Source organism: Peromyscus leucopus, chromosome 9, assembly GCF_004664715.2.
Source record: "Peromyscus leucopus breed LL Stock chromosome 9, UCI_PerLeu_2.1, whole genome shotgun sequence".
NCBI lineage: Eukaryota > Metazoa > Chordata > Mammalia > Rodentia > Cricetidae > Peromyscus > Peromyscus leucopus.
The window spans coordinates 80,135,003-80,150,444 of NC_051070.1; the positions used below are offsets into that span (position 1 = coordinate 80,135,003).

The following is a 15,442-nucleotide window of genomic DNA, read 5'->3' on the forward strand; positions in this document are numbered from 1 at the left end:
GAAGGGGAAGCGGAGACCATTTTTCCCCTCCTTGCTTTGTTTCTGGGGCAGAAGAACCAGATTGGTAGCCTGTGTGCGTCTGTGAGCATACCACAATTCTGCCCGAAGAATAGAAATGAAGCACTCTGCGGGATTGCATGTGAAAAATCATCCTTGGAGGAAAAGACTAGGAAATGGACTCTTATGGATTTCATATGCTTGAAGGAGGCTGCTTAAAGTTCCTGGCTAAAGTCCACGCCAGTCTTGGTAATAGTCTAGCAGATTCATCCATCTTCAGATTCCACTTGGCTTGCTCTTCCATCACGGCCGCCCTCCCAGACAGCCAGCACACATTTGCACATCCATCTATATACACTCGGAAGTTTTAATCTCCACGACCCTCCATTCCAATCCACCCAGCCCAGCTTGGTGCGGAGCAAAGCTATTGACCCTGCAAAGTAGCAGAGAGATGAATTTGATGACCCAGACTGGAGTTTTTAAACCATTCCAGCAAGGTCTAGAATCAAAGGAAAAGTACAATTTATTCGGCACTTAGTAAAGTCCTTTTACCTGGGAACAGAGCACACACACACAGAAAATAGACTCCCACTGCCACCCAGATGAAATAAACCTGTCAGCTGCAACTGTCAAACCCCGAGTCACCTTCATTAAGTAAAGGAGTCTTGAGCTTCCCCAGCATCTGAGAATTCCACCAAGAATATGCACATAAAAGCACTCTGAAGGAAAGGAGTCTACAGTCATGGGCTCTCTTCAAAGTGTCATCAGAGGAAATCATTTTACAAAATTAGAAAACACTAATAATAGTTCCCCACAAGAAACCAACATACACTTCCCCCTCATGGCCAGGGCTTAGGCATGGCGAGGGGTCTGAAAGGCAAGTCAAGACCTTCTCCACTTCACAGATCCTTCTGCTAAATGTGTCATTGTGACAGGGAGTGGTTGTTTTTTCCTCTTCTCTCTCATCGTTTGCTTTCCAGTCTTTAGTACATGGTCTATGGATAAATTCTAATCTGTCATGTTTGATGAACTTTCAGTAAACGAGTGCCAGTTCATTACTATTATTGCTGTTGTTGTCACCATTACTTGCTGAATACTGAACCCAAGGCACCAATGCCAATTTCGGGTGGAGAAACACTACCTCATGTGTAGCTGTCTTGAAGGAAACAGCCAGAGATTATAGTCCTTAAAAAAGTGGGTTACTTTCGGCACAGTCTGAGCTGAGGAGGGCGCTACGTGGAACTGTCACCTGGACCTCGAATGCTTTATTTCATTGTTTCAAATGGGCAATGATGACCGAAAGGCCACCGGACAAAGAACTGCTTGGGGTGGAGCTGTGAAGCAAGCCTGAGTAAATATGTCTGTCTGTCTTGTAGCCAGTCTGTGTTGCTGTTGTTTACAGTGTTCATCTCTATCTGTCTCTCACATCTCTTGAGGGCTGGCCTAGAAATGTGGTAAAAATTAAAATAAAGTTAGAAAGTAAAGAAATAAAAAAAAAATAAAATAATAAAAAACCTCTTACTGGCCGAAACAGAGAGATTGCTTCCAAATCCTACAACATCCCCAAGCCTGCCAAATTGTAATGAGCAACTTCATCACCAAGCAAACCCTCTGAGCCTTGCTTGTTGTCATGGAGTTTTGCTGGCCAACATGGCCCCACCCCAAACACCTGTCTATGCAGACTCTACCTCTTCACAAACATTCATTTAACTTGTATTCATTTCACCTGCTAATTTGATCCATAGAAGCAAAGCATTGTATTTATGACCTCTCAGAAAATGTATCTTCTCAGATCTTGGGCTGAAAACAGTTTTAATAATACAAATGAAAAACAGTCGCTGTTTTTCTTTTCTCTTTTGGACAGTACCCTCTGAGCTGCTCCCAGAGATATATGGAAAGATCAACTGCTAAGCAGGAAATGCATTCCACACGTAGGAAATGGTAAATGATAACTGATTATGATATTTCCTATGTAAATCATGCTGTGATTGTCCTGGCAATTAAATCTAAACATAAATAGACCAAACACCAAGTTAAGGAAGAAGATGTGCAGCCAATAACTGTGTCTATACAAACAGTGGAGATTGCCAATGACCAGTGAGGTAGGATGGTTCTGAATCTTTGGGCAAGTTCTCAAAAAAATTTCCTCATTTTTAGCTTTCCTTCTTTTGAATACAAAATCAAATGCTTAATGTGACAGGCAACTCTAGGACATTTTCAAGGTTGCATAAGCATCAAGGAGAAAAGTGATTGAGGGACACTGAGGGGACTTCCGGTTAATTCACAAAAATGTATATACAGAAGAATGATACTGACATCCTCAGTGTTATAGCTTTGGGAGACATGAGACAACAGTGGGTAAATCTGGTTAGGTTCCATCTGTACCACCCTCTTGTCAGGGTTTGCAGCTCACTGGAAATTACACTTCCCAGAATCCCCTCCAGTGGATCAGTCAGGGTTAGGGGTCATCCATGAAGAGACATTGTTGTAGGATTTGGAAATCTCAAAATGAGGAGGGGCAGAGTAATGCACACAGTCATAATGTGTGAGGGTGCTTGCAAGTGAGTTACCAGAGAGTCATTTACCTGCACAGGAGCTTCAATGTGAAAACTCCAGCAGAGGGTTCCAAGGCGCCCCTGGGTCCTATGTAACTTTACTACAACCCGTTAGAACCTCCAGCCTCCCTGCTGGTACCTCATGGTGGTTTGAGTGCACCTAGCATTGGATATTTCCAGACACTACCTCTCTATATATATATTCCTCCATTTCTTTTGACACAGTGTCACAGTTGGCCCTTGGTTCATACGTCCAGTGGGGATGATGAAGGTCAGGGGTAACCTTGGAATCAAGGCACAGAGCTTTGGATAAATCATCTTGTGTCTTTACTGCTCAGTGACTCTGGTCAACCTGTAATAGTTCTTGGCATACTCTTGTTTAATGGGGATGGAAATGTCCACTTACTCCCATATGTTGTAAGAGCAGATTGAGAACAACATGGTCTTTGATTTAAATAGAAATGGTTCCCCACAAGACACAACAGTCTACTCTATATTCATGTGGATTCTACTTCTGATAGCTACCACTTAGATTGGCAATGACTGTTGTGCTAGAATGTATCCTGTCCACATAACTTATTTCAAGAAACCTTTATCTAACAAATGGGTCGGTAATCTTCATAACGTGGTACTCAATGAGGACACTAAACCTAGGTTTCTGGCAGGTAACAGCAGAGGTCAAGGATATATAGCTCAATGATTATCCCCCATACCCCAACAATACCCTGAAGTCTAGGGCAGTGCTCTGAGAGAAATAAGAGGTGAGCATCCTACACTCCTACATATTCCAGAACCTGAATCATTCTGAGAATGAAGCCTCTGCTTTGAGAGCATCTGTTCCAAGAAAATAATTGTGTTAGTTCCTTCAATTCACCCCATCCCCCTCCCTACTACTAAAACATCAATGTTTGGCAAACACTGTATTAGATAATATTGTATTATTTAATATGATAATAAAATAATATTATTAAAATAATCATCCACTTGGAAGTTATGCTTGGTGGTTAAATGGACTCTGGCAATGAGTCAGCAGATAAATGTCTCCCATCCTCGTTCCTTTGAGCTTCTGATGGCAGCATGGTTGAGGGTGGAGGTGAACAAGGCCAGCCTTTCCACTGACTGGGCCCACCCTTGTCATCTCACAGAGCTATTGAAGACACTGACTCTTCCCCTAGGTTTCATGACTCAGTTTTTATTGAGGGGAGTCAACTTTCTTTTTTCTTTTTTTTTTTTTTTTTGGTTTGTTTTTTTTTTTTTTTTTTTTTTTTTTGGTTTTTCGAGACAGGGTTTCTCTTGTGTAGCTTTGCGCCTTTCCTGGAACTCACTTGGTAGCCCAGGCTGGCCTCGAACTCACAGAGATCCGCCTGCCTCTGCCTCCCGAGTGCTGGGATTAAAGGCGTGCGCCACCACCGCCCGGCGAGGGGAGTCAACTTTCTATTATGGTAACAGATACCTGACATAATTATTTTGGCTTACAGTTTGGGGGACCTCGGTCCATGTTTGGCTGGCCGATACAAAGCACAAACCATCATATCATGTCATAGCAGGTACACATGAAGAAGGCCCTCACCTTGTAGCAAAAAGCAAAAGAGAAGAGGAGGAAGAACTGTGGCCTCAATATCCCCTCCTTGCAGGCACGCCCTCCATGATGTGCTTTCCTCCTAATAAGCCCCACCACTTAGAGGCTCCACAACTCCTAAAAGGGTCACAGGTTAGTGATCCAGCTTTGAACACATATCCTTTGCAGGATAATGACCCAAACCCAGACAAATATATGGTGAGCATTATGGCCCCATGCTAGGCGTTGTAGGTAGAGATGCAAGAAAGTAGGAACAGCATTCTCTACTCCCCACAAAAGCTGGTATCTATAGAAAACTAACCAAACAGGAATGTAGACAGTAGAATCAGAGAAGCCCCGCCCACGCCCTGGAGACATAGCGTTTAACCTGATAACTCAAGAACTAAGGAAGGAGTCTTTGTTAGAAAGGAGGGAAGAGAGCTAGCCTTGCCTCTCACAGGGCTTTTACCTGGGAGTTTAACACACACACACACACACACACACACACACACAGAGAGAGAGAGAGAGAGAGAGAGAGAGAGAGAGAGAGAGAGAGAGAGAGGAGGACGGCTCTCACAGAAAGTAGAAGATAAACAATCACATGAGCAAGAGCTGGAAAGAAATGTGCTAAGGGCTTTCAAAAGAGAGAAAACCGCAATCAATGCAGCTCAAAGCAGCAAGTTTCAAGCAGGAAGTGGAAAGTTCTGCATATGCCTACTCCTATGATAGATGGTATCCATAGAAGTAACAAACAGAACAGCCCAGTCCCCCACCTCCTGACCATCCACCTCGGCTCAGTTTTTCTTCACGTTTTGCTACCAATCTTGAGCCGTGGATCCTGGGCCCATCAAAATCGACATTGGAAATTACAGAAAAGGACAAGTGGAAATGGAACGGGCATAGGAAGGCAGCAATTTGCACATGAACATAAACGCCTCTCTGCCGGTTGTTGCAGTTGTTGATGCGGAAGCGAAATAGATTGGGAACTGGGTGGATCAAACTGTTTTCAAGTACCAGTTCGGACACTGTAGATCAGGCATTTGGAAGAATTCTGGCAGGACTGACATAGTTTGCCTCCATCCTGTGCACGGAGGTTCTCAGCACAGGTCTCACAAGCCATTTCCACTAAGGAATTAATGACTAACATTCGAATGCTTTGCTAACTTATAATAACGAACACTTAGAATGATAGCCTTAAATGTAAAAACAGCATGGCATTAAGTCATTTCATTTTGGGTACCAAAACACCAATGGCTTTCTCCACGTGGTTATATGTAATTCAGGCCAAGAGGAAGCATAGTGGTTGTGCCATCTCCTTAGCTAAACACTAAAACCACAGCCAGCCTTCAGGAGCTGCTTTGGCTCTCTCTGTCTTCTTGTGACTATGCACCCAGAGAATACTGTTACATGACACAGTCCTATTTTCAACACGCAACTTTTGAGCCCAGGAGTTCAGAGGACCAAGCAACAAGGACATTAAATATATGGGGCTATTCCTCAGTAAAACTGGGGTATCGTTTGTTAGATCCCTTTAGCATTTTCTATTTCTCCCATTTTTTTAGGCTGTGATGTCATCCAGGAGTATTGGTGTATAGTCTATCTTAGTAATTTTTGCACATATCAAATGTTACTAAAACTATCCCTAAAACTTGGACTGGAGATGTAGCTCATGATTAAAATATTTGCCTGTATGTAGGACCCCTAGGTTTGGTCCCCAACATCACAACACAGACACATATACACACACATATACATATATACACATACATACACACATGTGCATATGCACGCACACATACACACACCTTCCTTTATTCCCCCCAAAGCTTACATTTTACTACTAAATTAACAGATGACTTGTGACTCATTCTTGAGGAACCCCAGTCATCTCATGAGACCCTCCTACTATGAAATCTAAATACCATTGGCAGATATGATCTTTGTATGTGGACTTGGGGTCTTGGAGACTTCAGACTCCATTCAAAATTACTCAACAGCCTATAGAGTGCAATTATCCTTAACACAGTGCCAAAAAACAATATACTGGTGAAAACCTGAAGCCGATTTTAGAGTGTCTGCATTATTCCTTGTAGTAGTGTTAACTCCGTTACTCTTTCATCTAATATTGTTTTTTCCTTGGGCATTCCCACCCAAGAGTCCCAAGAGAAGTGTTCCAGACCGTCAGGAGAGCATCCACTGGAGAGACTTGTTCATTCCCCTGGGACAGCCATATCCTGGCACCTAGTCCACCCGACTGAGCAAAACTGACTTTCCAAAAGCTGACACTTGATGAAGAAAATCACAGCTGAACTATAATGAGGTCAAAAGTCACATATAGGAGTGAGAGTTCCACTGATACCCATATACCAGCCAATCCATCCAAGTACAAGTCACAGATTCCTGAAGCTTGACGTGACTCTCTTAATCACTTCCTGCAGACTATTAATGTCCCAGTCATACAGCTCATAAGCTGCCACCACTTTTGAAGCTCTTCCAAAGCCTTTTATTCTACCCATACTGTGTCATGAAGATGACCAAGAGAGCAGGTACCTGTTCAGTGACCCCTATGGGATTTTTACACTGGAGGAAGCTGTGTTTAAAGCGTGCAGTGTCCCTCTTCTAAGCCTGCCCTTATTTAACCTTGAAAGACAATTCGCAGTTAAGAAACAGAGATCTGATCACGGAAGGATATACCAGTAAACACATCAGACCACATGGCCTCTTCTTGCCCTCAGCAGTTCCAGCTCAGCCAGTGACATATTCCTTGGGCCCAGAAGCTGGTTAAGGGACAAGACTTTTTCAAACGATATTCTATGTCAAGATTCTGCTTGCTTTTGAATGAACATGTCAGAGATGCAAAAGGATTTCAATACTAGAAGAATCACACAAACCAAATTATGTTTTCAGGACCAGAGAAGCCAGCAGAAATCAAGGTTCTTTTGGAAGTTGCCAGGCAAACCGAAGTTCCTTTGAGATGTAATATAGAGTTTACTCTCTTTGAAATTACACATTTCAACTCTCACATTTCCACACATTGCTATTTTAACAAATACTACTGGGTTTCCCAGTGTCTCTCCATGACTGTTACTGCATGGAATGGTCTTATAAGTAATTGTTAAATACTATAATCTTTCTGTTTAAAGCGGGAGGTCACAAAATTATACCATGGGTTTCTATGTCTCCCCTGCTTATCTGGGTTAAAATCTTTAGGCTTGACAGTACAGATTTCCCATCCAAAGCCTAAAAAAAATCACTAGGCTCCTTGTCATAGGACAGGCACAGTAAGGACCACAGAGCTCCAGAGCTCTGCCCAGCCAAGTATCCAGGTTACACTCACTGACAGCAACAGAAGGCTGAGTTCCTACCTCGGTGACTGGTGAGCTCTCTGGACGCAGAAGGCAAGGGTGTGTACTGGAGGTGGTCCTCGGGAGAGGCAGCATCATCCCCACTGGAAGCCTGCAAGGAAAAAGCAAAATGTCACCATGGAGAAACACCAAATGCCACCCACGGGCCCTTGATTACTAAACATATTTCACTGGGATGTGAGTTTGGAGAATGGGATCCACTTGGGCCTTCCTCTACCTGTTGAGATAGAATTCTAGTTAGCATGACCATAGGCGGATACAGCATTTTGGGGTGCTTCGAGATAGAGGATTTGTTGATGATGTTGCAGTCATCATTGTTGTTATGCAGAGCTGAAAGGAGAGGAGGAGAAAGTAGGGGCTGAAGGCAGGACGTGCTGTAGACTAATCCTGCTCCAGGCACGCTCCCAGAAATCGGGGCAGTGAATGTGGGCTGTAAGCAGACTTCTATGGCCATCACTGAGGATGAGATAGCATAGACCAGGGAATCAGGACTGGCTTATGTGGACCTAGTGGCACAGAGGCGGAAGAAAGTAAAATCTATGACTCTGCATCTGGGCTGTGGGTTAAGCATAATATCCACCCTGGAGAAATCCCTCTGGAGTTTGAATTGGGAATATAAATTCAATATTTCAATATAGACTATTTCATACTTCACTGTTTGGCATATGTGTAGATACATAATGAGGTACACTGAAGATGAGACCCAAATCTGAACATGATATTATTTTATTCCCTGAACATCTTATACACAGAGCCTACAAGCATGCCATATAGTAGACTTAGTGTGCCTGCATTTTCTTCTGTGAGGCCAGGAGAAGCTTCCACTTGTGGCATCAGGTTAGTGTTCAAAAGGTTTGGGTGTGCAGCTTGTGGGATTTTAGATGTTTTAGACTAGGGATGCTCAGTATGTATGAGGGTTAGCAATGAGGCATCATAAGCTGGAAGGTTAAGAGAAAGTCAGACTCCATGATAGTCTCCATGAGGGCAACCTCTATGACAGAGTGGAAATGGGCACCGATGTAGCTGTTTGGAGGGGGCGGGGCTTTCCCAGGCTCCTGTAAGCAACCCTTCACCTATGTTTGGTAAGGAAGCCCAATGTTCTCATTGATTTAGGGGGGAAAATCATTCAGATTCCCCAAAGAAGATGACATATAGGACGGCATTCTGTTTCGTTTTATTTTGTGTCTAATTGTACATCAGCAGCTTTTTGATGGTAACAAATAACTGTGGCTAGTTATCCTGTGGGAAACTGTGTAGAGGGTAGCTTGTGCCTGTGGTGTTAACCCTTTCCTGAACTCTATATCCTTGTGAGCTAGGCAGAGAGAAATTATGACAGCTTTGGAGTTTATGTGCAATGGTACCAATGGCCAACATGTCCCCTGAAGAGCCTGGTTACTTTGACACAAAGCATCACCATTATACTTAACTGAGATTTCTAAATTAAATGCAACTTTTTTTTTTTTTAATATCCGAAAAAAGAACATCTGCTAGAAGTGAAATCCTAAGCTTTCAACCTTTCCAAAAGCCCCGTGAAAAAATAAATTTCATTAATGCCTCATTTTTCTTTCCAGAAGAAGAAATCCATTCTATGGGGTATGTTTACCCTGCTAGAAGCGGGGCCTTCTCTGCAAAGAGATTACCTGTGCTACGGGAATCCGAACTAAGGGCAGATTAGACCTGCTTGCCACGAAGACCCTTTAAACTTCATTTCTGACATTTGAGGTGTTTGATTAAGCAGCTTTCAGGGCAGACTTACAGAGAGAGGTCTGAACAGAGCAAAATTAGAAGCTCTGTCCCTCAGCGGGCTCAGATTTGAGGGAACACTTGTCCCCTCCAGCTGAAAGGCAAGCATAATGAACACACAGGGCATTTAAAGCTTGGCCCCAGTGTATTGGAACCAGACAGAGAAAAGTGTGGCCACAGAGGAAAGTGTTCTTAAAGGGCTTGCTACACCCCACCCCTGAACACTTGGCATGCTGCAAGTATGTGGATGAGACAGAAAATTAATTAAAATCCAAATCCTACATCTGCCAGTTGTCTCTTCGTTTGGCCACTGAGGTCTACTGTGGCCGACATGATACTTGAAACACAGCAACAGTGTTCTAAACATGGAGGCCTTTCTGTGCTTGCTGAAGGACAGATAAAGGGATAGGATGGGGACCGTCCAGCACACTTCCTCCAAAGGTACCCCAGACTCTTTTCACCGGTGTTTCTGCGGCACCTCATCCTTAAAAATAAATAAATAAAACATGGACTCCCAACCCAATAGGAGTGCTGTGGTATGGAATTTTTAAACTTGGATTTTGGCTGTTGTTGATGATGTGATGAACAGCTGTTCCTAAAAAAACTGGAAGACACACTACCTTTCAGCAAATACCTCTGACTGTACAAGACATCAGAGTTCTGTAGCTGAGAGGAAAGAGACTTAGTCTTGTTTTCAATTGTAGAGAGGACAAGAGTTTTGTAGCTGTCATACAATGTCCAGCACTTAATTACTAGGCTTTTTTGGTGGGATTTATGTAGCTCAGTGTTTCAGGAGACTCAACAAATCAAGATTCCAACTACCTGTTCTTCAGCTTGGCTTTTATCAAAATTAAAACCACTGGGCCTTTTCAGTGTGATGCACACATGTGTTCTCCACATCTTATCCTCAGAAACACAACTCATAAAAGCCAGGTTAGCATATGAAAGAAACAGACAAGAAAATCCCTTCCCTTTGCACACTATCTGCCAAAGGGTAGAGAACTCACCTTGGACTTGAGGCAACACACACATAGCAACTTGAATATGAGCTAAAAGAGGCATAAGTAGGCAACATGTACATGTTTTCTTTTATGTGTATTAAGAAGAAATGCCTATGGTAAGAACAAGGAAATCTGGACAAGCCTGAATCTCCAGGACCATAAAGATCCTCCAACCTTTGATTCCTTGCCAGTTTTCCTAAGTGCCGATGGCAGAGATTTGTAGCTTCACATTTTACTTTTATCTCCTGTTAGAGGATATTTGCCATGTCTACAATAAAATATTAGTATTCAAGATACATGAAGAATGTCCTCCAGTCAACAAAAATACATACTAGGAGACAATAGACAAAGGAAATGCCAGGGGTTTCAGAGAAGAGGACCCACACAGTCAATAATCAAGAGAGAATTTCATCAGATTTGCTAACAGGCCACAAGAGCTAAGACAGAATGTGATTCTGCCAGCCATGGTATCATCAGACTTCATTTCCTCATGTTAGAGCACAGAGAAGAACATGAAAGCTGATCTCTCAGCCCTGCCAAGGGGAACATGTTGCTGGTTCAAGTGACTTAGAGAGGTGGATGGCATTCCTGAGGATGACACCTGGGGTTGTCCTATTACCTCCACATGTTCACATTTGCCCACTTGTACGCACACACAAATAAAAATATAAGATTCATAAGCTAGAGAAAATTTCACCCACACATCTACAAATAGAAACGTGAGACGACTTTTATTGGTGCATTATTTCTAGCAGAAAACGCTGAAATAACTTAACTGTCAATAAGGAGTCAATGAAATAGCATATATTTATATGAAAGGCTAACAGTGTTTAAAAGCAATAAGCCTGGTTTAAAATATCTTAATTCAGATAAGCCTAAAAATTTCTATAGAATGAAAGTGCAAGTGGCCAAATGATAAATGTTGCATGGTTTTTACCTATATCCTTATGTGCCCATTTGATTTCCTAATGTGCAAAAAATCTCAAAATTATAGCAGATACATATGAAAGTTATGAAAGTCCTTGCCTCTGCCAAGGGGCACAGTAATTAGACTGGAGTTAATTCAGTATGTGTGCTAGTTATTTCTATTGATCAAAGAATAGGTTTGACACAGAGACTTCAACATACTAAAAAATGACACCTTTTAAATGGTGGCTATCTGTACCCTTAATGTTTAATCCTTTCCATACTTTTGAAATTTTTAAAAATTAAACATGAAAACTAACAATATAAAGACTCCCATTCCTAGTCCATGCAGTCTTCTATTGTGATGTCCTAGCTCTTGTATAATGTAGACTAATGTCATCTCAGGTTGTGATTGTGACAAATATATCTCATTTGTACTTCTCATAAAGCTGCTGAATATGACCCATAGAATGAACAAAAAAAAAAAATTGAGTAATGGCAAAGATGTGTTCCAGATTCCAAGGCTTGAGGTGTTTGTCCCAGCCTTGCAGGAGACTCGCTGAAGATCTACTCATGCACAGGGAGGGTCCCTTGAGTGTTCATTCACCCATTCACAATAGGAGAGTCGCTAACAACATTTTAAAAATCACAGCAGTAATGGTTAATGGGCACTAACACATTGCAGAAGGCAATTTCCATCAAGCAAGAGGTGTCAGGTCCAAAGGAAGCTCCATTTTCCCAAATTTGGGCAGTCAAACAAAGGCCAGCATTCCTCAGGACCTTGCCAGGCAGGTTCCCCCTCCACTAAAAGGGCCCATTTCCCTAATCACCAGCAGAAAGGACAAATGACAACCTGTGGTTTCTTAGCATACCAAAGCCCATGCCGGCTCCCTCAGTATGGCAAGTACCAGTTACACATTTCGGAATCTATGTTAGCACCCTAGTCCTTCTCACCTCCTCTCCTACCCTCAACTTTTCCAGCTCATGGACTTCCCTCCCCTCAGCTACTCATTCTCCTTATAACTCTGCTATTTCAGCCATTCACTCTCTTGTTGTCTCTGTCTTCATCTCCTACCCCTCCGCCACTCTCCCTCCCCTTCTCTCTCTGCTCTGCTCCTGCTTCTCACCCAGCCTGGTCCAGTTCGCTGGCCATATTCAGCCTACTACTTTTCTACCTCTGCTCTGGACTCTTCTAGATGCCCCTGGCTGTTCTCTCTCTCTCATATCTACAAGAAAAACCTCCCCCTTGACCATACCACAGAGTGGCCGGCTATGTCATCAGTGTGTACAGGAGGGAGGCTGGAGCTTTGAGAACTCTGTTGGAAAAGGTTCAGTCAAAGCCCAGAACATTCTAGGAGAGACTTATAGAGTGAGGATCTCCAACAGTGACCACAGGAAACGAAAGTGCTTGGGTGACTATGTGACATTCAAGACCCTTCCCAATGAGCACTGTGACAGCTGCAGCTCAGGGCAGGCATTCGTGACCATCATGGTACACACAGGGAATGCCATGCCGAGTACAGGAGCAGAGATTTTGCAGGCTCCAGAACAAGGAGGGGGCAGCTCCAAACTTGTTTAATAGCCACAAATCTCTGACTATTTTTCACAAAATACCATAGAAGACCACAGCTCCACAGCTCATCCCCCATCACTCAGCTCAAGTGGAGTTCTTTGGTATGCTCACTCACCCCTAAATCATAAGCCACATAAAGTGATCCCGGGGCTGGGAAATTTGTCAGCCTCTTTCAAGTAGAAGTAATCTTCACTTCTCATCACAATTCATTCCCTGAAACCACAGCAGAAAGCTGACTCCTCTAAAAACATTTAGTTTTCTTCTCCAAAGAAAAAAGCAATGATCGTTTAGTTATCAAATATTTAGCAATCATCTACTGGAGGCCAGGCCTGTGCTCAAGATATCAAGAAAAACAAGATGAGGAATGCAGTTATATTCCTGGCATATCAAAAAAATTATACCATGATTAATACAGGTCATGAAGAGTCATCAGCTCCTACCAGGACTCTCATAAATACTCTAGTTTGACAGCCACACATGGCAACTACAATCATGTCTGTACATGTTTCTTATTCATGCTACGAGCGAGCTTTCAAAAGTACTGATACTGACTTTCTGAAATGAACTGTATGCTCTTAGTCCTTGTACTCAACTTACTCCCAGGAAAACAAGAGAAAGCCAAGGCATGATGGTTGACTAAATATGATACTTTAAAGTCAAAGATAAGGCTATAGTTTAGCAGTTCTCAACCTGTGGGTCATGACCCCGGGGGGGGTCACATATCAGATATCCTGAATATCAGATATTTACATTATGATTCATAACAGGAGCAAAATTACAGTTATGATGGAGCAACAAGTAATTTTATGGTTGGGGGTCACCACAACGTGAGGAAGGGTATTAAAGGGTCACAGCATTAGAAAGTTGAGAACCACTGCTCTATATTGTCATTGTAGTTTAGCCCACACAGGTAAGAATAGGAAGATCAGGATCAAAGGGACATGTCACAGAAGTGAAGAGCCATCCTGAAGGCTGAAGCTTCCAGCCTTGTTTACAAGGGACACCACCATGCATGGGATGGGGATCATTGACTGCTTTGAGATGAGGAACAGTTAGGTTATACCAACAACAGAAATCAAGTAAAGGAGTGGAAAAAAACCATTAGGTAGGGATTAGATTTTAACTCAGGACTGAAAAACCAAGAGGGAGGGAAGAATCCGGCAGAATCCGGACACTTAGCTGAGAGAGGGTGAGGAGAGCGGTCCAGGTCAGAAGTGGGCAGGGAAGAGCAGGAGGGTGACTGTGTCAAAGGCCTCTCTAGAGAATGAAAGCCCTTTGAAGCTAACTGCCTGAAGCATTCCAGTTGATTCTAGCTCATCTACAGGGGCTTTAGTTCTGCCCGTAACCCCAGAGGGCATCTGGCTGGGAACAGCAGTTCACAAATATTTATGGAGAGCAAGGGTGGTAGGAGAACAGATCCTGAAAGGGAGGAATGGATGGTGGCTCTGGGTTTTTGTGAGCTGCTTCTTAATCAACTCATAGAATGAGAATCAGAAAGAACTTTTCCATCTTCCAAAACATGTTTAGCAGCTGCTTATTCAAATGAATAAAAAAATGAAAAAAAAATCTAAATATTAGATAACAAAAAACCAGCAAATTTTCTTATGATGAACAACAAAAATATTGTAAGTACAAAGGAGACAGAAATGCACACTACGTGTAGAAGCCAGAAAAACAACCTCTGGTGTTCTTTGGATACCATCCGGAGGTTTTTGAAGAGAGAGGACTACTGTTCACTGGCTTGGAACTCACCTTGGAGGCTGATCTGGCTGGCCGGGAAGCCTGAGGGGTCTGCTACTCGAGTCCCCAGTGATAGAGCTTCAAGTCTGAGACATTGTGTTCAGGTTTGTTTAAATGTGTATTCTGTACATCCCTGCACTTGTAAGCCAAGCATCTTAACAGAAGAAGCACGTTAGGAGTCAGAGCTGGAGAAGACAGACTGGAAAGCAGGAGGACAAAGTGTGACATGGGGGCTGGCATTTCTTCAGCACATACTAGGAGTTTTTGAACTATCTGGCTTTCTGATGTGCACGTTGTATCCTGTGATTAACCTCCTTTGAAAATTTTGAAAACTGAGACAAATAAAATATGGAACCCATCCAAGGCAATGTGGCTCGCAAGTAAATCCTAGGGAGAGAGAATAAGTTGGACTGACCCCAAACTAAACTGTTCCCCCGTACCTACACCCTTTCTTGGAGGGAACCTTCAGAGAGTATGAGCCCCTCCCTCCGGGCTAATGTCCTGCTCCACCTCCATCACTGGCCACTGGCCCGTTTGCTACAGTCTCGTGTAGAACTCTGGAGCTTACAGTTTTGGAAGCCAGGTCCTAAATTAACAGTGAATGTCCTATAGCGCCTACAAAGGCAACCCCTCAAAGCACTGAGAAAGGATTATCAATAAAGAGGAATTCATTAATAGGGTGGGTGATTTTAATAAAAGGAGAACATCCTACTTAGAACCAACCATAACCTACCCAAAAAAGTAAGAGGGAGCAGTGGTCAGTACTGCAGCTTGTTAATTCTTGCTGCTGATCTCATTTGTGTAATACACAGAAACTGGAGCCTTCATGTGGTATGCATATCATATTTCTTGAGAGTAGTTATGTGCCAGGCATTTTATAGACATTCTTTCATCTGTCTCTCTATAGCGCAGGATGCAGTGCACCTCTTACAACCATTTTACAGATAAGACAACTGAGATTAAAGATGGGGCAGACTATTTACCAAATAGCACCCAGATGGCAC

General features: G+C 42.9%; 1 protein-coding gene across 1 annotated transcript in view; it reads right to left on the minus strand.

The window, feature by feature from the left end:
* Lrmda (leucine rich melanocyte differentiation associated) overlaps nucleotides 1-15,442 on the minus strand; it is a 1,025,541-nt gene that overhangs the window by 180,319 nt on the left and 829,780 nt on the right. The window contains exon 6 of the mRNA XM_028879789.2: nucleotides 7,476-7,566. Within this exon, the coding sequence (XP_028735622.1) occupies nucleotides 7,476-7,566 (91 nt within the window). The remainder of the gene's footprint in view (nucleotides 1-7,475; nucleotides 7,567-15,442) is intronic.